Source organism: Azolla caroliniana, unplaced genomic scaffold, assembly GCF_043228905.1.
Source record: "Azolla caroliniana isolate FFs.n. ecotype wild unplaced genomic scaffold, voAzoCaro1.0.p SCAF_1, whole genome shotgun sequence".
Classification (NCBI taxonomy): domain Eukaryota; kingdom Viridiplantae; phylum Streptophyta; class Polypodiopsida; order Salviniales; family Salviniaceae; genus Azolla; species Azolla caroliniana.
The window spans coordinates 35,093,609-35,114,444 of record NW_028230436.1 but is presented as its reverse complement, the minus strand read 5'-3'; the positions used below and the strand labels follow the sequence as shown (position 1 = coordinate 35,114,444).

Below are 20,836 nucleotides of genomic sequence, written 5' to 3'. Positions count from 1 at the left end.
CTACAGTGGGAACCAAAAATCAAACCTTCAAAAAAAGAAGCTCTTCATGCTTCTTTAGAAAAAGGCCAAGTAAATGTGGTGTTTTGGGAGCTACATCTGCTACAGTTCAAAGGCAGCGAGGTTCCATGGAGATCTTCAAATTCTGATGTTGGTGTGCTGATGGTTGTTGCTATGAGGGGGGTTATTAAACCAAAAGGAGAGATGAATGAGGCTACAACAGTAGGGTTTTTTTGTGCACATGTTTGGATTTCGGTTCTTCTTCTTCTTCTCTCTCTGTCTTCACAGTCACTTCATTATTAAACTCTGCGTCTGACTGAGGTGCTGGATCCATCATGTGTCTGCAGAAAAAAATGTTTTTTCTTCTTCCTGATTCAGTCTCTTCGCAGAGAAGAAGATTACAATTTATTACACCTCTCAAGAAAAATGGAGCAAAACGAAAGGATTTCAAATTACATAAGAAAGAAGAAGAAGAAGAAGAAACTAGAAATTAAATAAATAAAATCGACGCTGAAAAGGAATTAAAAGAAATGTAAATCTGCGGATATCCTGTAATTTTCACGTAATTCGCACCTAAAGATTATAAAACAAAATATCTAATTTTCTCTTTCAAATTTTGGTTTCTTTTTGTTTGTTTGTTTGTTTTTTTTTTCTTTGTTATTTTATTTCTTTCGTCTTTTCACACTCTTTTTAATCGTTCAAATTTTACGGAATTGGAAATCAGACGCTCCTTCATTTTTTATTTTTTTTTGCTTTTTGCTTTTTCTTTTAACCACGGAAAAATGAACCCCAATAAAAATAAAAAAGCAAAACAATAAATTCGATTTTCTTTTATATTGTTGAGATACTCTGAATTTTTTCGGATGGATAAAAAAATTTAAAAAGTGAGGTTTTTTTTTTATTTCTTTTCATATTTATTGATTGGTTTTTTATTTTATTCCTGAGCAGTTTGATTATATTAATAATAATGACAAATTATTATTATTTTAAAAGGGGGGGGGGGGTCTCGTCGGTCCTCCGCATAAAAATCATATATATCCTGTTGAGATATGAACTGCACAAGTGCTGACGTGGCGCCTCCCTCCTAAGAGGCCTTTCACACGCTTCTTCCACCACCCCCTTTCTTTCTGTGTTTCCTTTGTTTTTATGTTAAAATACCTCTCCAATCCATACATACATAATCACACCCTGCCCCCTCTTCTTGTTTACCACCCAATCCATTACCTTTTTCTTGCTTCTCTCATCCCTCTTCCGCCCGGTCCCCTTGTGTCCGTCCATCTTCCTGCCCATGACAATTACTAACGAAATTGCGAGAACAATTACGTACACCAGCATCTAACGCCGATTCTGCACATTTCCGTTCCCTTCTTCATCTATATATATGCTTTACGCTTTCTAGCCATTATGCAACCTCCGAAAAAAACTTCGAACAAAGAGTTTTCTTTCGTGGACACCCGCAACTATCTCCTCTGCCCCAAACATTAGTCCTTCTACAATATGCCAACAAGTCAAATATCGGTTCCTTCTACGATATGTCGATTAGTCAAGACTCGGCAATCGGGCTACACTGCTAGAGAAGTTGCCTTTTTCTTTTATTTCCACATCCTCCGGTTTCTTACAATCCAAAAGAATAATGTTGCTCAATGCATACATACCGACATTGCTCTACTTTATACCTATTCCAAACCATAATTCAACACTCACCAAGTCACTCATATTAAGTTTAATGTGTTAAACCAAATTTGTGCACAAAATATCGTTGTAACCATGATGCATAAATGAACGTGACACAAATATAATTATGCATGGAAAACTCCACATCATAATTAGATCTTGTTCGTACAACTCTTAGACATTGAACAACCAGTGGTAAAGGTGCAAAAACCCAAGAGCACGAGTGCCGACAATATTAGCATTGTCAATAGGTTACAATGATGTGGAATGTTAAGCCTTTATGTGATCATAATGCACCATGCATATTTCTATCACTTAGATGGTGCTTCGTAGGTCAACATACTCTAATATCCAACACATGTTACCAGATTATATTAGTTAATCACTTGCAAAATGAACGTGACATTACTTTCACATAGGTCCCCTTGCTTCTTAGTAACATGTCGCTGGCAATGTTGTTTTTATCTTCCACGCAACTTCCTTGAGGTATATTTCCTACAAATAATCGGATATCTCTTTTCAACGAAGGATTCGTGTCCATCATGAAACCTTTACCAGTAGTGACACGAACAAAAAAAATGAACCTTCCATTCACATTAAGCAAGGATATATTTTGGGTGGGATTGAATTTACTAGTGATAAGTGTTGCTTTATTCCCATCAAGACTATCGAAAGGTCAACAAAGGTTGTTGGCATACATATCTTGAACATGTGAATGTGAATAGCTAAGATATTTCAGCATATGTATGTCTAGTAGAAGTCAAATCACACTTTTTTCTATCTCATGTATGTATATCTTTACAAAAAAGGAGGACATATGGAGGAACAAACACATTGTAAATTGCAAGGTACATTGCATGAACATGACTAATTGTATATTATATATCTATTCAAATGCTCAAATTGAAGGGGAGATAATGGCACCTCGCACAAACCCATCGTATCATGTGAACTCAAGGCCTAGATAAAACCTGTTTATTTTACAAGTAGAGGCATCCTTTTCTTACATGGTCCAAAGCTACGTTATTATTGCATGCTTTCGTGTGCAAGCAATGTGTAAAAAGTGGGTTTCCAAAAACCCCTAAAGAGAAACTCAATGTCTACGCATACTACTCTATTGATAATCCTCGCTTATTTTGTAAAAGTGAATTATATACGGATCAAGAACGCAAAAGCATCGCATGATTGAGTCTAATAGTGCTTGAAATTTTGAGGTTGAATTATATTGTTTTATGGAGCAATATGAAATTCACTATTATATTGTATTATTTATCATCGTTCGCATCTCAATATTCATCACTTTCATAACATCTTCATTCTCATTGATCAAACTCAATTGAAAATGCCCCTATTTTAATTATGTTAATCCATAGCATCTGTATAATTTTTTAGTCACTTGTTTTACGAATAAAACTCTGTTTCTTAATGTCACACATGCTCCATCGAATAATACATTCATGATCCCATTCCACTATTCACCATCTTCATCATTAAAAGTTCCTTATGATTCAATTGCATCATTATGGGATCAACATATGTATTTCTAACATCCTTGAGTTCATGTAATCAACTTGAAGTAGGATTCTTTAATCATTGATAAGTGCATACTTGGAGGAGTTTTCACCTCCCATTGTCATTGACAATTGTATTGATTATCTATAGTCTAAGCTAAACAATACACAAATTTGAAAATGCTCGCAAGTACTCTCCTACCATATAAATCGCACTATCCTTTGGATAAAGCTAGTTCACATTTCCAGTATTCACATTACTCATACAAACGACGTGATTCAAAGAAACATTTGAAAAATGTGTGGCATCCACAACGAATGACACCTTGCAATAAAATTCAAGAAGGACACCTTCTATTTTCATTCTTGAATGGTCCTCAACTAAAGTGGTGTTCCTCTTAACATTTCTTTCTTTAACCCACAATTTTAGTGCATTCAAGCTCTGATTTAGTCATTTGTATTCTTTATGGAAGTATATGGCATTAAAACCCCCAATTACCCCTTATTTATTTTATATTTCTTTACTAACTAACTGGAAGGTACATTTTCTATACCTTGTATGGAGTGTTTGCTTTTTTGGAGACCTTTATAGATCATTAAAATCAATAAAGATTTTGTATGTCTTTTATGAAATAGTCTATAATAATTAAGGTATATGTTATCATATGTGATTGAATGAAGGGCGATGGTATGTACCTTTATTACAATGCTTTGAATGGATCTATAATGTTGAGCACAAAACATGTATTTCGACCAAATTCATCGTTCTTAGCGAGGGGAGGGGTTCAAGGTGGTCATTTGCCTTGAGTTTGAGTTTATTGGAGCTCCAACTTTTGTAAAATTGTATATATGATATATGTAGCTCAATACTAAATCGAATTTGATGATTCATAGGTCTGCCCATGAGTAATATTATAGTGTGCCCATTTTTTAGCAATGATGTGCATGCTTAATAAATAATCAATACATATACAACCGACATATTTATCCTTACTCTTTATTCTCCTCGTCTTGCAAAAGTGACATGCAATGGTCTATAACTACGACATGTGCTCCGTTGCAACGTGGTTATTGACACAAAAGTCTTGCTCTCCATGGTTTCTTAATTTTAGAAGAAAAATTGAAGTATACACGTCATAATTTTAGAAATACAACTACAAACCAAGTATAATAACGTAAAGTATACAACTTATAATATTGCTTTAAAGGTATATAACTTATTTCTTGATGTGATTAGAATTTATATTGTTAATCAACATTGCACGACATGCTCTTGTCATACTTATCACGTTGATTTGCGCAATATATTGATCTATAAAATTTTATGACTAATGCAAGAAGTTTTGTTTTTGGACATATATATAATACATACATTGATGTATCGCACTTTTCATGAAAAACTTAATCATTATTAAACATTTGATGCAAAATGTACATCTCATTCATTAACAACAAATGAAGTTTGTTGGAATGAATTGGATTGGGATAACTTCTTCTTTTATGATTAATATATCCTCAGTTAACATTGTTAGAGTCATTCAACTTTAGTTTTTTATATTACTCCCTCATTCCAATAGGACTACATTTTGATAATTTCCACTGATCACATTCATGTGTGAACGACTAAATCCATTGCAATCAACTCCTACTTAGAAAACCCCGCATGTTTTGAATTTTCATAATAAAAATCTCCCTATGTAATCTCTCTACATCCATTGCAATCAAGTCATACTTACAAAAACCTCGTGTTCTAGACTTTCTTAAATAAAATCTAGTTTTCCTTCTACATCAATGAACTCTCCCTGAACGTTCTATCATTTAGTGCACAAGACAAGAGAAGAGAATCTCATTGCTAGTAATGCTTATATGTTTGAGTATGTTGAATGTTCCTAAGTAGAGAAGTGGAATGGTTATGTGCATCATTATTTTATGAGCACTTAAATTAAACATCATCTATAGTTAAAAACATACCATTCGGAGGCACTCTCAATCTTTGTCAAGATTCAAGGCACACAATTTTGACATGTGTGCAAACATTGTCGAGCTCCAAAGCGCACAAGCTCTAGCATATGTGCAAAACATTATCAAGCTCATAAGCACTCATGTTTTGACACGCGTGCAAACATTGGAGAGACCACTACTAGTACGAGAAGGCTCCGTGTTATACAAATGTTTTGACACATGTATTGATTACTTACAATAAAGGGAGCAAGTACCTAAGGTGAAAAGTAAAATGTGCAAGAGATCACTTGTGTTGGTGCATTGGATCACATACCAAAGCAATGTTTGCCATGGAAGACCACTCAGTAGCAATTAAGATAAGGAACTAGAAATAATACCAATACCAATACGTTGCCTATACTTCATGACACGTTTTGCCTATTAGTAGCCACAAATTTTCCTTGCATCGTGGAATCCATTATGCTTTAGAAAGGTAGACCACCGAAATGTTTCAAACCAATATTACATGGGCCCGGTCACCAATATTATTAATTCCAATGTTATATTTGATTATTTATTCGAATTGATAAAAAAATCAATGAATATGATGTATTATGTACCCCTGTTGATAACAATGATTTTTATATGTCCCCTTAGTGGTACTTGCAACAAAAGCTTTGATAATTTCTAGAGTTTAAATTGAATGAATAAATATGATGGATGCTTTTATAAGCAGATATGAATGATGACGTGTTTTGATCGTGTATTTGCATTTTATTATATAGGTGTGCTTGTGAAAATAATGTATTAGGTATGCATAAAAGGTGGAATTTGATTGTCGGTTAAATTAATGTATGTTCAATTGCCTTTTCATTAACTTGATGATAGAAATTGGAAAAGCAATGTGTATCTGTGCTATAATTTTGGTGGTTCTTGAGAAACCAAAGCTCTTAGTTCAAGCATGCTTTGCTTGGTTGATTACGATCCACCGACTGGATAGTCATTGAACCTTCCAAAGAGAGGTCTTCCAAAATTTATCTTTTAAAACTATAAAACAAGACAAGAAAGTATGTTGCCCATGTGATGAGATATGGTTTGATGGAAAATAAATTGATTCCTTTGAATCCACAAATACAAACTCATAAACCGCAAATATGGGAATTGGTAAGTAGTGTTACAATTTGGTATATTTGGAAGGCTCAATGTTTGAAGGTATTTGAAAAAGTGACTAAGAGACCTTCCCAAATAATTTCGGGAATTTGGATAGAGATTGTGCATAATCTCAGAGGCTTGTTGGATAGTATAAAAGGTAATACTCACCAAGCGGAGCTTAAACATTTGGAGTTTCATGCCATGTGGGACATATGCATATTTTATAGACGGATTGTTGATAAGGTGGAGTGGTTTTAGTATTTACTCAAGATCAAAGTATTTATTTAAGCCAATGGTTAGAATTTAGAAAAATACTGGGGATATGTGGTATATATTGTATGTATAGCCTTATGGCGTTTTCTAATACTAATGTAGTATCTTTTTTTGGAAAAAAGAAGAAGAAGAAAGTATTTTGCCCATACATATATGGACCCAACGACCCACATGCATCAAAATGTTGAAATGTATGTGACTCATGGGCGTTATTTTGAACACGCGTAAGTGTGGTGACATTATAGATGGTAACGTAGCACGAGGTTGGTTTCAATTCCTTGTCATCTACTACTTGGTATTGAATCCCTACATTAGAGACATACACCAAACTCCAAATCTATGTTGTCAAAGAGCCTAGATGCTACAATGTAATGTTGTCTTCGACCATACATTAGCTAAGTTTTGTACAACAATTCGAAAACTTCTATTCCTTCTCGACATGTGCCCAAATTCATGAAAGGGATGGGGGATGTCTTCTATCTACCCTGTAATTAGAGACATACATCAAACTCCAAATCTATGTTGTCAAAGAGCCTAGATGCTACAATGTAATGTTGTCTTCGACCATACATTAGCTAAGTTTTGTACAACAATTGGAAAACTTCTTTTCCTTCTCGACATGTGCCCAAAATCATGAAAGGGATGGGGTGTCTTCTATCTACCTTGTAATTATGGTACAATGTAGTCAATGTCATCTTAACTTTAGACAACTACAAATTATGAATGTTTTTTTTTCTCTAGGTGTTAGTTAGAGTCGTTGGCAACAAGCCCACATGGCATTGAATATGAAAATAAGGATAAATTCTAAGCCAAGTTCAATGTTTTTCTTTAGACTTCTTTGTGCCGGTTCAATAAGATCTTCGTGGGGCCTAATGCTTTTGACTATATGGATACATCTAATGTAGCTACTTCCACATTGACTTTTCATACTGTGTTGAGCTTATTCTAGGTGCTTTTGTCTTCGGAAAACGAAGGCCTCAAGCATGGGAAAGTAGATTGTTTGCTCCCTTCGCGCGATGCATCCAAGGAGCCATTGCTAATTGTACGAACATCAATGTGAGATGTAGCACAACTTTGAATGCATGGAGTGAGCCAAATTTTATGGTATATAATTTAGGTGAACATAATTAAGAGGAGGAGAGAGGGAGCATGCACTATAGATCATAATGCATGAGGTATGGGATGGGTATGTTTCCTTGAAAGACACATGTAGGTGGAGTGGTTGAAAAGCCAAGCTTTTGCACTTTCTTGTTAAAAAAGAGATGCGGCCCAAGAAAGAGAAGGATGTCCACGTGAAGTATTGTTGACGAAATCAAAGTGGGGGGGGGGGGGGGGGCGGCCGGCCGGGGCCCCAAGTGTGAAACGGACCCACTAGTAGAAAGAAAAAAATCGACGCGCGCAGATGTTGACACGTGCAAAGATCTAAGGCCCTCCTGGTGACACGTAGGAAGCCCAAAAATTCAGATACGAGTCTTCTAATTTCCTTTTAATTTCAAAATTGATATACATACATAGTTCTTTAATATTGAGGGTGGGGCGGAATCTTCGAGGATTCAGTACACACATGTCAAAGATGCGGATCCCGTCGACGCAGATTCGCACGCTTTTTGAAAACAAAAAACAAAAATTAAAAAGAATAAGGCCCCCATTTTTTTTTTACTTTATTTATTTTTGCTTGGGATTCTCTGCGGATATGCGCAGCTGCTCCAGATCCGGAATCTCGAATATTCGGGCCCCTGATTCTAGGCATCTCGGATTGCGGACGTGGCACTTTTATCATCATCATCATCACCAGCACACACTTTTGGCATGGATTCTTTTGGAGACGAACATAACGTGGTCTTGAATTCTCTTTTGGCCCCACCGTACATTTTGTGAAGGAAGGGGCATTCCATGTGCCCACACACCTCCTCGGGGTGGACATAAACCTTATGTCACCGACTCGTGCCCATCTCCTAGCCAGTAATTTCTCGAACAAAAGGCTCAGGATCTCAATTCCGCATATCGCTCTAACCTCCCGAGTATCTTATGGCTCGTGTTTCTTCATGGCATTTAGGTATCCCGTTCGAAAATGGTCTTATGTGATCTTTGGTACACCTCATGCCCAAGAGTATATGGAGTGTCCTCAAAAATCTACCATGAACACTAAGATTAGATAAAGTTGGGAATCTAATGTCTCACACCAAAAGCATAGTGTGTGTGTGCCTAAAATCAATCTCGGGTGATCTTAGGTCATGCGGGCAAACCAATCGTTTGTTAATGATCAATCGCACAAGATTTCCATGTTTGTTTGTTCAAATAAAGATCTCAAACCCAATAAAAGTCCCACAGTAACCTTGTTCATAGAGTATTCATTTTCACACGAGACTGGTTCGTCCAACTTCCATTTGAACTAAATTTCAGCTTTGTATAAACCTTCTAGAACTATCCTCAAGGCCTTGGATTGAAGGTTTGTCAAGCGTAATTTATTTTGAGCAAAGGAGTTTGGCACTATGTTGGTACCAAATATTGACTGATTTTTAGGTACACTTCAAAAGTGTCATCTCTTAAAAAATGACATCATAATTCATTCATTTTTTTTATAGTGATTTTACTTTAATGCAAAGGGCCTGATCTAAATTATCTCAAGCACAATTTTGTATTTGGCCACACATATTTGTGTATGGACTCACTCACCAAACCATTTATACAAAGAATACATATATTACCTTTACCAAGATTTGCCGGTGAAAGGTTTGGGAAAATAAATTGGTTATTTGGATAGATTCCGCATGGCAAATTAACCAATGTTTATCTCCTCCAATAGTCAAGATTTTGGGAAGATGGCCCAAAATCACAAGTTTTTTTTTGTCAAAACCAACTATAGGAAGTAAACTCTTTCAACCCATCATTTATATAATTTCAATTCGATTGTCTACAACTTAAGGACATTCTTTACTTGGTTCTTGAGGTTTTCACGAGAGATTGAGGTTTCCCTCTATTGTCAGTTTTACTATTACATAGTAAATACTAATATTGGACAATATAATGAAATTCTATTGATTTCAAAGAGGGCATTTTGAGAAACGAAAAAAAGGTCAGAGAGATGGAAAGAACTTTTGAAAGACAGAAGGAGTTGCAAAGTTAAAAGGTTTTCAAATAGATGAAAATGGTTTAGCAAGACAAGAATCTATTAGAGGTGAAGGGACATTTATAAACCATTTAACATGGAGGTTTTAATTGCTCATTACAACAAGGAGAATCTAGTGAAAATGTTAAAGAGTGGGCTCAATTGATTAAGCATGGGCATGAAGGGTTGGATCCTCTGATAATCTGAAAATTAGGACATGATACATTTTGAGTAGGTATATTGAATAAGTTGTTGAGGAGACAAACACAAGGGGAGAATATCCCGCTTGTAATGAGCAATTAAAACCTCCATGTGACACGAATTGAGTGCGCAGATTTTTAGTTCACGATGTCTTTCCTTCCACTTGTATTGAATCCAACCTTAGAGACCATTACATGCACATTTGAGCCCAACATGCATCACTTCATCCAAGAAAAACTTGGCTATCCATCTACACAACATGATATAGAACTAGCTTCCATAAAAAAATAGTTCCTCTGAACAAGTTATTGGATTTGCAACCAACAAGTCTAATTGAATCTTCTTGAGCACCTAAGTCATTATAACTTTTGGAGTTAATATTTCATGTTAGTTCAAGTCCACCTATAGCGCTCAAACAATATGTTACCCTGTTTTTAGCATTGCAACAAATGATTTGTCAAGGATCTCAAAGCTATATATCTATTTTAAGTAACCTTCCCTTTTGTTCCTTTGTCATCAAGCACCACAAATACTTTCTTTGACATTCTTGCATTTCATATAAATCTCATTATTTCATTTCTAACATTTTCTTGAGGAATTCTTGTATATATTATTGAGGCCTAGCTGTTATATAAGATATAGCTTGTCATAGAGAACTAGAGTTACACGTATAACAAACAACTAGATATTCATGTGTTTGTTATAGCTTATAAGCAAAGCTACTCTTTAAAAGATGATACGGGAATAAAATATAGAATGCCAAATGATTAGGAATCAATGGCAATAGCGTGTTCCAAGGATTCATTGCTTTGGGTCCCATCACTACAATGTGCATTGCTTTTCAGTCTTAATCCCTATTGCTCAGCATTCTACCCATACGTGGAGTTTACTTCAGAATGATCCTCTATAAAATGTAACATCTATTACCATTTTTCATTGGATATTGTTATACCAAAAATAATTTGCAAGCACATCTACAACACCAATCAAGCACCTCTACAATGACAAATAATAGCAACACCATCATCAATACACTCCTGGCAAAACAAAGTGCCCTTGTCAGCCAAGCAGACAGTGCTACTCCTTACAGAACTTTGTTTGGAGCCTTCCATCTTGATTATCATCTTATGTATTAGGGAAGAATATAATTGATTCACATCAAAATTGCTTAACATGCAATCATCATTGGCCTAGTGATTTGGACCCTCTGCCTTAAAAACTAGCTCAACTCTCAACAGAGCATGCATGGTGGTCTAAAAATCAACATTTAACCATCTTTCATAAGTATAACATTACAACACTTTGATATGATGGAAAAGTATGATCTAAAAGGTTTTTTTTACAAGATCATTCTCACGTCATACACCTTCGCCTGTCATGAAAACATATGACCTAGAAGTGTATTTTATATTCCCTTATAGAGAAGTTCATACTTTGGCACTCTTTCGGGTGGCAGTGGACAAGTAACAATCATCTTCCCCTTCATAGCTCCTCTGAAGATAGTCTATCAATAAGTTGAAATGTAATTAGATGCTATATTATTTAAGTTATTCTAAAAGGTAATCAGCTACAACCAACAAATAAAGTCATTCATTTTATGTAACTAATATGGTAACTGGATATTTTTATATTAATAAATCTTTTCTCTACCCAATTTAATATCCTTTGTTATAACCTTGGAAATCAAGAAGACAATATCATTAATTCCAAAATTTTCGATATTATAGATATATATACATACATTAAATATATATATATAAAATAGTACAGACCAGTGCATCTCATTAACTAATTAATCACAATTAACAAGTAGTGTGTAATTAGTCTTCTGCATCAATGAACCGACTATTCATCATTCAAATTCGTATATTACACTTGTGAGAGTAGAAGATCGAACCTCCACAACATCAACAAAATCTTGTTTGGTATGAAATGCCCCTATCCACTTTGTATGATCAGGTGAACTGTAGAAGCAGTAAAACAGCATATAATATGCAGTTAAAATGAACTCTTCGCCATTTGATCAAGTGATCTATCACAGAAAATGTGCCATGAAAGTAAATTTGCAACAATCAACCTGTCTATAATTATTACCCAGAATCCATCTTCATATGCTGTGCGTTAAAGAAGAATACAGTTGCTGGAATCCATGTGATGTCGAAGTATTGCACATAAGCTTGTATTTCTTCCGCATCAACATCCACGAGTTTAACAGAGGCAAATTTGGAGACATCCCTCGCTGATTTGGCGAGCTGTACATATTCTTATCTCATAATAGTCATTCTCTTATGTATACATAATATTTGTTTGCATAATATAATGCATGAGATCTGAAACCACATAACAAAAAATGGAAAACTGAGGTTGTAGAGTTTTACAATCTCATCCATTTGCATGCAAACAACATCGGATGATCTCCCAAAACGCAAGACAAGCACTTTGTCAAGTGTATCACAGATAGCCTTGTCCACATCTTCCTTTCTCGACAAGCTAGGGAGAAGATAGCTCATTGTTTAAATCTAGATGTCCTCCTGGTACAATGAAAAGACAATAGGGTTTGGGGCACACATATACACAGAGACATGCATTCTTTTACTCTCTCTTTGTGGACTTCCACTGAGGGTTTCGGGACCAGATTTGAGAGCCTAGTCTGAACCATCATTGCAAATCTAGAGGCATTTCCCATGCGTGAAGATTGACGCTGATATCTTTGAACTCATGATCTCCAGAATGATTCAGGATGAAGCCTTCATGCTCCTCCTTGAGGCTCTGATAGAGGTTGGCTCTGTAGTCCCAGAGACAATTAGTAAGCAAGGACCGTGCTTTATTTTGCTATTGACCAAGTGAAATCATGGTTTTCATTGCTTTCATTTCTGCATAGATAAAGCATCTTCCCATACTACTTTGTGCAAAAACTCCTTTACAGATTAACAAGGTCATCAGAGGGCATGGACTGAACTTATGGAGAAATTTTACGAAGATGATCTTATCCACATCACTGAGGATCAATTTAGCCTATGCCCTGGATAAACAAATATCCATTTGTCTCATAGATAGAGATACACAAGCAGAAATATCTGCACCTCATCACATCAGTTGGATATAGAGATATGCAGATATAGGGCACCTCCAGATGAAGTACAACCAACACCTCTTAGAGGGATATTGCTTGAGGAGGCAACTTATTTATGCATTGAAGTATATGCACATGATCACTTAGAATGCATTGGAGGTTACATTATATGATTGCCCCAGATTGAGCACGAATCCTCTTCCTCCTTATCATCATGCCCATTCTCATGCGCATCTTCATGGTTGGGCTTTTGATACTCCTCCTTATCCCCCATCCTCAGCTTCGTGTCATCGTCATGCACACATTTGTGCTTCTACTCCTCATGTTCACGCAGATGTTTGTGCTTGTGCTATGCTCTAGTTTTATCAGAATAAATCTGGGCTATTTAAAGGACCATCTCTTCCAGCAAACAAAAGATGAAAAAATATAGGAGAAAATATTGAAAATAAATAAGCGGAAGAAAGGGAAAACAAAAAGAGCTCCACAGGAAAAAGACAGACGTAAAAACAATGGGTTTTGAGAGAATTCGAACCAAAAACAAATATGAAAGACAGAGGAAGCAAACTTGTATGAAGGAAAGAAAGACTCACTTCTATGAGGAGTAGTCACGCTATACTCTTCCTAGATTGCAAAAACACAGGACCTGAAAGAAAGGAACGTTTTTTAATTATTTCCCATCAAAATGATGCTTCGAGTAGGAACACTAAAAAGGAAACATAGAGAGAGAGGTTAAAAAAGCAGAGTTGTTATTTTAGTGAGCATTACCTGCAAAACGTATGGTCTCTCATCTCTCCATCTCTCTCTAACACATGACACGCACGCACACAGAGACAAAACAGATCGATCGATTCTCTGTCTCAGAAGCTGAGGAATCAACAAACAGATCGATCGATTCTCAGTCTCAGAGGCTGAGGAATCAACAAACAGATCGATCGATTCTCTGTCTCAGAAGCTGAGGACTCAACAAACAGATCGATCGATTCTCTGTCTCAGAGGCTGAGGAATCAACAAACAGATCGATCGATTCTCTGTCTCAGAAGCTGGGGAATCAACAAACAGATCGATGGACTCTCTGTCTCAGAAGCTGAGGTATCGACAAACAGATCGATGGACTCTCTGTCTCAGAAGCTGAGGTATCAACAAACAGATCGACCCTCCGGCGGCGTCTCTGTTTTTCTTTTGTCGATTGTAATTCCGATGGTAAGTGAAGGTCCTGCTCTCTCTTGAGCAGGGTACAACCAACACCTCCAAGGTCGTGGGCTCAAATCCTGCTTTCCATCTTTGAACATATTTCTGTATACATGAAGAAAACTCCCAAAACTACACCCAATCAAAGATACAAACAAACAAACAAATATGTATAGATTCAACATACATTTCCGTACGGCCTTGCATATTGTACCAATGTGGCTTGTCTCCTACATAGACTCCTTGGGGGGGGATATATGTACCTCAAAGTAGATGTATAGGCGCATGCACTACGCACTTTATACCATCTAAGCTCCAAGGCCTCCCAATCCACAACATGAAATACAATTAATGAACTTTATGATTCCCTCAAAGCGTATTGTTTGTGATCTTTATTAGTAGCGGTTGGGGTATATGTGGAGGAGGGGGGAATTTAAATAATGCAAACTTAACTTGGAAAACTATGGAGATGTAAGAAAAGAATTCAAGGTTGGATCAAGATAAACAATACTAAAGAACAAGGAGGATAGTAACAATAGATGATGCAATAAAGAAGTTGATTTTGGGTTGTAACCAATAGAAGCGTTTGTTGATCTAGGGTTGTATCAACTTTAAACTCTATTACATTAATATATGGTTCTAACTAAGGATAGAGGACTGCATAAGCTTCAACTCTTTTGATGAAATAAAAAACTGAATAGAGCATTAATTGGGACATTTGGATTGTTCTTTGAAAGGAGCCTTCATTTGCCTTGTCATAGGAGATAATAAGAATGTACTATATATATATATATATGAAGAGTCTACAGCCAATTCACTAATCTAATGATCTTTTGTTATCATCAATGTTAGTGACATATTTATATTACTCTTGTGATAGTCTGGATATAAGAATTGTTTGATGACCTAATCGAATTGTTTTTCCTAAGCAACGCGTGTAATTTTAAATTAATGCCCTTTACAACCCATATTTCTAACACATCATTTAGGAGTGGTGGCATTTCTCATATTACTACCAAAGAGCAAAACTTTCTGGAGCAAAGGTCCAAGTGTCAAAACACCCGGCATTTGTATAAAGCTCGTGTATTTCGAAAGCTTACAAACACTTACAACAAGAATTAACTTGGCATTCAGGAATGGGAGTAGCCATAGATAATTGCTAAATAGAACCGATTGTAGAATTGGGCAAAGTGACTCTGGATCCTCTATGTGCTGTGATCTCACCTCACCTTCACAAATAATTGATCACTCCATTAATCAATAGAACAAGAACCACAAGGAAACTACCCAATTGTAGCTGAATAAAACCTTTAAAGAATAACCTCAACTTTACAAAGATTGGTATCTATCACCAATCAAGAAAGGTTACAATCGTTGCACCTTCACTATTTGGTAGCTGATCGGATTTCTCTTCTATCACCTATCAAGAGAGGTTACAATCGTTGCACCTTTACTGTTTGGTAGTTGATCGGATTTCTCTTCGAGATCGAGCTCGGTTCCATGCTTTTTTGCATGAGGTTCTCAGAGAGGCTTTCAGACCTGTGCCACCAGCCATGTTTTTGGTATTATATCCATCATGGAATATAGCCTCCAATCCTTCATTTACACATTCACCTTCCTCAAAGACAAAGATACTAGTGGTAGATTCGGAACCATTCTGCATGGTTTGAATCCATGGATCACTAGTAGAACTCATGCTGTAGCTTCTTTTTACTACTTCATTAGAATAAGATGGTATAATGCCTGAAGAAACGCTGATGCTATCGATTGAATTGGAGCAATTGGAGGTCTCCTCTTCTCCATCCACTTTCAACTTTGCATCAGCCTTCTCTTGGTGATGATGGTCATATGATTGCGATTGACATTGTGATTGTGATTGCAATGGGGATGGCAATTGAGGTTGAGATTGAAATTGTGACTGTGAATACACCAAATGCTTGATTCTGTGTTTCCTCTTCTTCTCACCATCTCTCATGTCTTCTCTCCTTCTCTTTACAAAGCCTTCACAAGCCGGTGTAGCATCACTTTTCAGCATCTTCTCTTCATGGCGAAAACTCATCATCCTGAAGAGCCCATCTAGCACCTTTCTCGACTTATCCTCATTCCGTGTGAAATTCGTACTGTTGGATACTTCTTGCTTTTCATTGGTACATCGAGCCTTGTTTGAACTTTGTTTATCATGATGATTCCCCAACTTTCCAACATTTTTTTCGGCATCAGATCCACTGTTTAGAAGCAATCTTTGTAACCACTTATCTACATTCAGCTTCCCCAACCGAGTCTTTCGGTCTTCCTCGCTCTCCAGAGGATTGAATGTGTGAGGAGGTGCATCATATGGCTGTCCCTCAAGAGTTAAAACCTCCTGCAGAAGCTTATTGAGTTGTTTCTCTTCTTCACTTGTCTTCGTATTTGCCTCATCTGTTTCATCTGTGAATGGTTTTGGTTCTTGGTATCCAGGACGATCGTGACAGTCACCTTTCAATATTTCATGACAACAAACCATTCAAACGATGAGATTCACTTGTTAACAAATCATTTCAAACAAATTTTAGATGAAAGATTTATTACCATTTGGTAAAATGATCTTTTCTGCACATTGCCTCTTTGTAGGAGATCTTTGTGATTCTGATTCTGATTCTGATTCTGATTCTTTGGCTTCTCTATCCTCGTCCTCTTCTATTATGGTATCCATCCACATCAATGACGACCTTAATTGAGTCCCTAAAGTATCTGTGTAACTCCTACTAGTTCTCATTTGTGTTGTATCCCCATGTACATGTTTTTCTTCATCCTTCATTGAAGTTGAATTTGAACCTACATCATCTATACATAATACTTTATCACTAACCATATTTTGATTTTCATCGATAAGACCTTCCTCTTGATCCATAACTAATTCCTGTCCATTCATAACACTTTCCTTTTTATCCAGATTGTGTTTGAGACTTCTGAATCCTTCTTGTATAACCCTCTCCAACTCTAGGTCCTGCCTTTGTTTCAAGCGTTCAATAAGATCTAGTTCAGCTTTTTTACAACTCATTTTATGAGACTGAATTTTGACTAATAAGGAATCACAAGCTGCCTCATTAAGTCTCGCTTGCTCTCTAAAGATCAAACTCCTACAACATAGGTTAAAAAAATGGATTAGCATTACATCTACAAATTAGAGAATATGATATCACCACATTTTGAACACTGTAGCTGACATTGCCAAGGCATTTTGAATGGTGCACGTGTTTTTGCTGGCGTTTTGAGTAGCATTTTTAAAAAGTATATGATATTACTCGACATTCAAAAATGCCTGGCAATATATGAATAAAGTATATATGATGCTGGTAGACTTCTTGAGTAGCAAATGTATGATATTTCTACTCCACATTTCAAATACAGTATATATGATGCTGGTAGACTTCTTGAGTAGCATATGTATGATATGTTAAATTAAGTACATCTGATGTTGATAGGATATTCGAATAGAATATATTCTTACTGATGATATTGCTAGTCTAAAATCTTGTTGAGAAATGTGGGCAAACATGCTTACTGATGTAACGTATCTCGGATAATGCGTTCAAGGCATTCACGATATTGTGACTGCATTTCTGACCAATGCTGTTGCTTCTCCAACTGCTGCTTGTGCTTTTCAAGAGTGCTCTCGAGCTCTCGGAGAGCTAACATTTCTCTCTCATTATGATGCCGCGTTCTCTTTAACTCTTTCTCCATCAAAAGAACTTGTTCTTTCTTTCGCTCCACTTCTAGGCTCAGCTCCCTTCCAGTTTCACTTTGTTGCTCTATGGATGAACTTAGCAATGTGTAACTTTGTACTAGCTCTTCTGCCAGTTCGTGCAGAATCCGATCCTATTGTGGAGGTGATCATCAACAAAAGGATTTCACTGATGATACAATGCAACACAAGTCTTCTCCATAACATAAGGTCCCTTTTTGTAAGTAAGTACAATGAGATTAAAGAAATACCTTCATTTCACATGTATAAGGATTACGGATTGGCTTCTTCCCCATAATCTCGACCACATTTTCGACATGATCAACCAATGCTTTTTTTTCAATGTTCGGCCATTTCAAGGAGGCACCTAGATAGAGGACCACGTATGCTTTAAGCTAGATTCCCTCTTACGATTTTTCATAGTGACTCATAGGTAAGTATATTGTCTCTCTCACTCAATTTATATACATAGTTATTACCTTGATCGTCGTTTTCCCTTCCTTTTACTGTTTCCTTTCCATATCTCTGTTTAAAGTGGAGAGGCCAGATATATTGTTGATGAGCATCATCCGCATCATTGGTGAGGAAGAGCAATGAGAAGGCCCTCTTCCTGAAAACCATTGACTGTCAGCTCACATATGAACCAAAACCCATGGAAAGCTTAAAAAGAAATGAGAAAATTTGATTGAGAGAAAGCGCGAGATGACCTGAAATCAGCATTCTTGGATGCGTATATGACAAGGAACTGATTGACTGATATGCCCACTTGAAGATCCCAAGAAGGCATCAGAAATTCAAGCTTTTCCTGTTTAAGCTGGGCTACTTGCCATTGAATCAACCTTACGTTTCCCATCACTCTCTTGTCTCCCCTTCCTAGGAACCGTGAGAAAAATAACAACAAAAAATATGAGAACGTGTATCTACGAAAACAAACAAAACGACTAGATTACTCTAAGGCCGGAGTTTTTTTATCAATTCAAGAATTTCTTAAAAATGCCGTAGCTTTTGATAGACACGTAATGTATCTGATGATAAAATGTAAGGTGCTTTGTAATGAAATCGAAGATAAGACATGTGTAATCAAATGTTAAGTCATTAGTAATCCGATTGAAGGGTATTTCTTTTATCAAACTCAAGGTGTTTCTTTATCATAATTTAAGGATAAATAAAACATTCTTACACCAAATTTAAAGACATTTTTGTATTGAATTAAGATCTATCTTTGAAAAAGAGTTTAAGTCCTTTGATTAATCTTAAGAATATATTTACTTGATGATGGGAACCAATGGTCCACTTCCCAAGCAAGGGGAGAAGATGGGTCTGCGAACCAGTACAAAACATTTCCATAAGGATCGATACGGAAGTGTCCAGGATCAAACCCCAGATTCCTACACCATTCGATGAAGAAAACAAGAATCATTTAGCTAAACAAACGACAACTAACAAGTTAAGACACAGAAAAAAAAAACACCGAAACAAAATTAGCTCATTGAGGTATCGATGCATTTATCGAGTTTTTTTGAATCGTCACTCACCCTAGATGATGAAGTTGAGACCAAAGAAAAGAAACTTCATGGCCACGTTCACCGTTTCTTCTAGAAGCAGCGTCTTCTTCTGCTTCGAATTCATCCCTTTTCACGGTCAATGGAAACCGAACATCCATCTCTGTAACGGAATTCATGCCTTTATGAAATATTAGGGTTTGAAAAGAGAAAGAGAAATGGGAGGTTTAAGGCTAGAGGTAGATGAATAGAGTTTAAGGTTTGAAGCGTTTGGGGGTTTGATACGGCTTAAAGGTTGAGGGTTTAGACAACATTTGCAAGGTTTTAGGGTTTCAGGATTACACAATTGAACCTTGATCCGTGAGGGTTTAGACAGGGTTTTAGGGTTTGGGGGGGGGGGGGGGTTGTTCTTGCACGGCGTCGATAGGGTTTAAATATTTATGGTGGAGCGGGAAAGAGAATGAAAGGGAAGGTGGAGACTAAGACTGGTAATGGCGAGCTCGCTCAGAAATGTGAGAGAAAAGAGAGAGAGAAGTCTTGTCCTCCTGGCTATGGAGCTTCTTCGTCTTTTGTCTGTATGTATTTATGTACATATGTCTGGGTTTCTGCTCTCTCTGAGAGAGAGAGAGAGAGAGAGAGAGAGAGAGAGAGGACGGAATCTGCAGAGGCGGAATGAATCTCCGGCAGGATTCCTTCCTGAGACACATAAAACATCCAAAACCGCTGATTTTCAAAATCTCTCTCTCTCTCTCTCTCTCTCCTAAAACCGCCCCTCAAAACCACCACCACACAAAACCAGGCTTTTGCCTCCCATTTTTAAAATTTTGTTTTGTTTTTATGCTTCATTTAATTTAATTTAATTTATTGTTAAATATGTATATTGAGTGGGGATTTGATTTTGTTGTCCGTTTGTTTTAATTTATTTATTTCGACTTTGTTCTGTTTTTGTTTTATTTATTTATATATTTGATTTTGTTGACCTCTTTCCTTTCCTTTCCTTTGCTTTTCTTTTCTTCACTACTTTGGTTTGGTTTGTTTTATATATATATATATATATAATATGTATATATTCCTTTTTTTGAGCGTTTTCTGGTTAAATAAAATATGCAGCGAATAAGTAAATAAATAAAAGAAAATGGAGCAAATATTTGTATTTTGTTATTTGGTTTATGAGGCATTACATTTGTTGCTAGAAGGCATAATTATGCTATAAATATAATCTATTTTTATTTGTATTTATTTATTTTGGAGGGAGGAGGGGGGGGGGGGGGGGGGGGGTGTTGTGTTGGGATAAGAATTTTCTGCACACACACACACACATTGAGAGTGCTCGTTCTTCCATTGTACTACTTCCGATCCTTCATTTTGTATGCATGTGTGTATTATTTTGCCTTCACATTTGTATGGATTGATGGATGTGTATTTTCATTCATTTGACAAATCAATCAAAACAAGACTGGTTCATACAAGTCTATGATGTTTTCGTAACAC

At 36.4% G+C, this 20,836-nt stretch overlaps 2 protein-coding genes across 3 annotated transcripts; both read right to left on the bottom strand.

Annotated features, from left to right (window-relative positions):
• Positions 1-10,900: 10,900 nt before the first annotated feature.
• On the bottom strand, positions 10,901-14,069 carry LOC147870098 (mRNA splicing factor, thioredoxin-like U5 snRNP). Of its 2 annotated transcripts, none has more exons than XM_087336949.1 (6): positions 13,697-14,069; positions 13,522-13,574; positions 12,237-12,389; positions 11,953-12,110; positions 11,756-11,822; positions 10,901-11,351 (listed from the first exon to the last, which is right to left on the bottom strand). In XM_087336949.1, the coding sequence occupies exons 3-6, from the start codon at positions 12,366-12,368 to the stop codon at positions 11,286-11,288; spliced, it is 423 nt and encodes a 140-aa protein (XP_087193075.1). In that variant the 5' UTR covers positions 12,369-12,389; positions 13,522-13,574; positions 13,697-14,069; the 3' UTR covers positions 10,901-11,285. The 2 variants fall into 2 exon arrangements, with proteins under 2 accessions (XP_087193075.1, XP_087193067.1); XM_087336941.1 differs by having other exon boundaries at positions 10,901-11,362; positions 13,697-14,059.
• A 1,117-nt stretch (positions 14,070-15,186) lies between these two features.
• Positions 15,187-19,630, bottom strand: LOC147870097 (uncharacterized). Its single transcript, XM_087329424.1, has 8 exons — positions 19,379-19,630; positions 19,113-19,231; positions 18,551-18,716; positions 18,323-18,453; positions 18,095-18,210; positions 17,664-17,977; positions 16,679-17,238; positions 15,187-16,594 (listed from the first exon to the last, which is right to left on the bottom strand). The coding sequence occupies exons 1-8, from the start codon at positions 19,522-19,524 to the stop codon at positions 15,570-15,572; spliced, it is 2,577 nt and encodes an 858-aa protein (XP_087185550.1). The 5' UTR covers positions 19,525-19,630; the 3' UTR covers positions 15,187-15,569.
• Between the last annotated feature and the right edge of the window lie 1,206 nt (positions 19,631-20,836).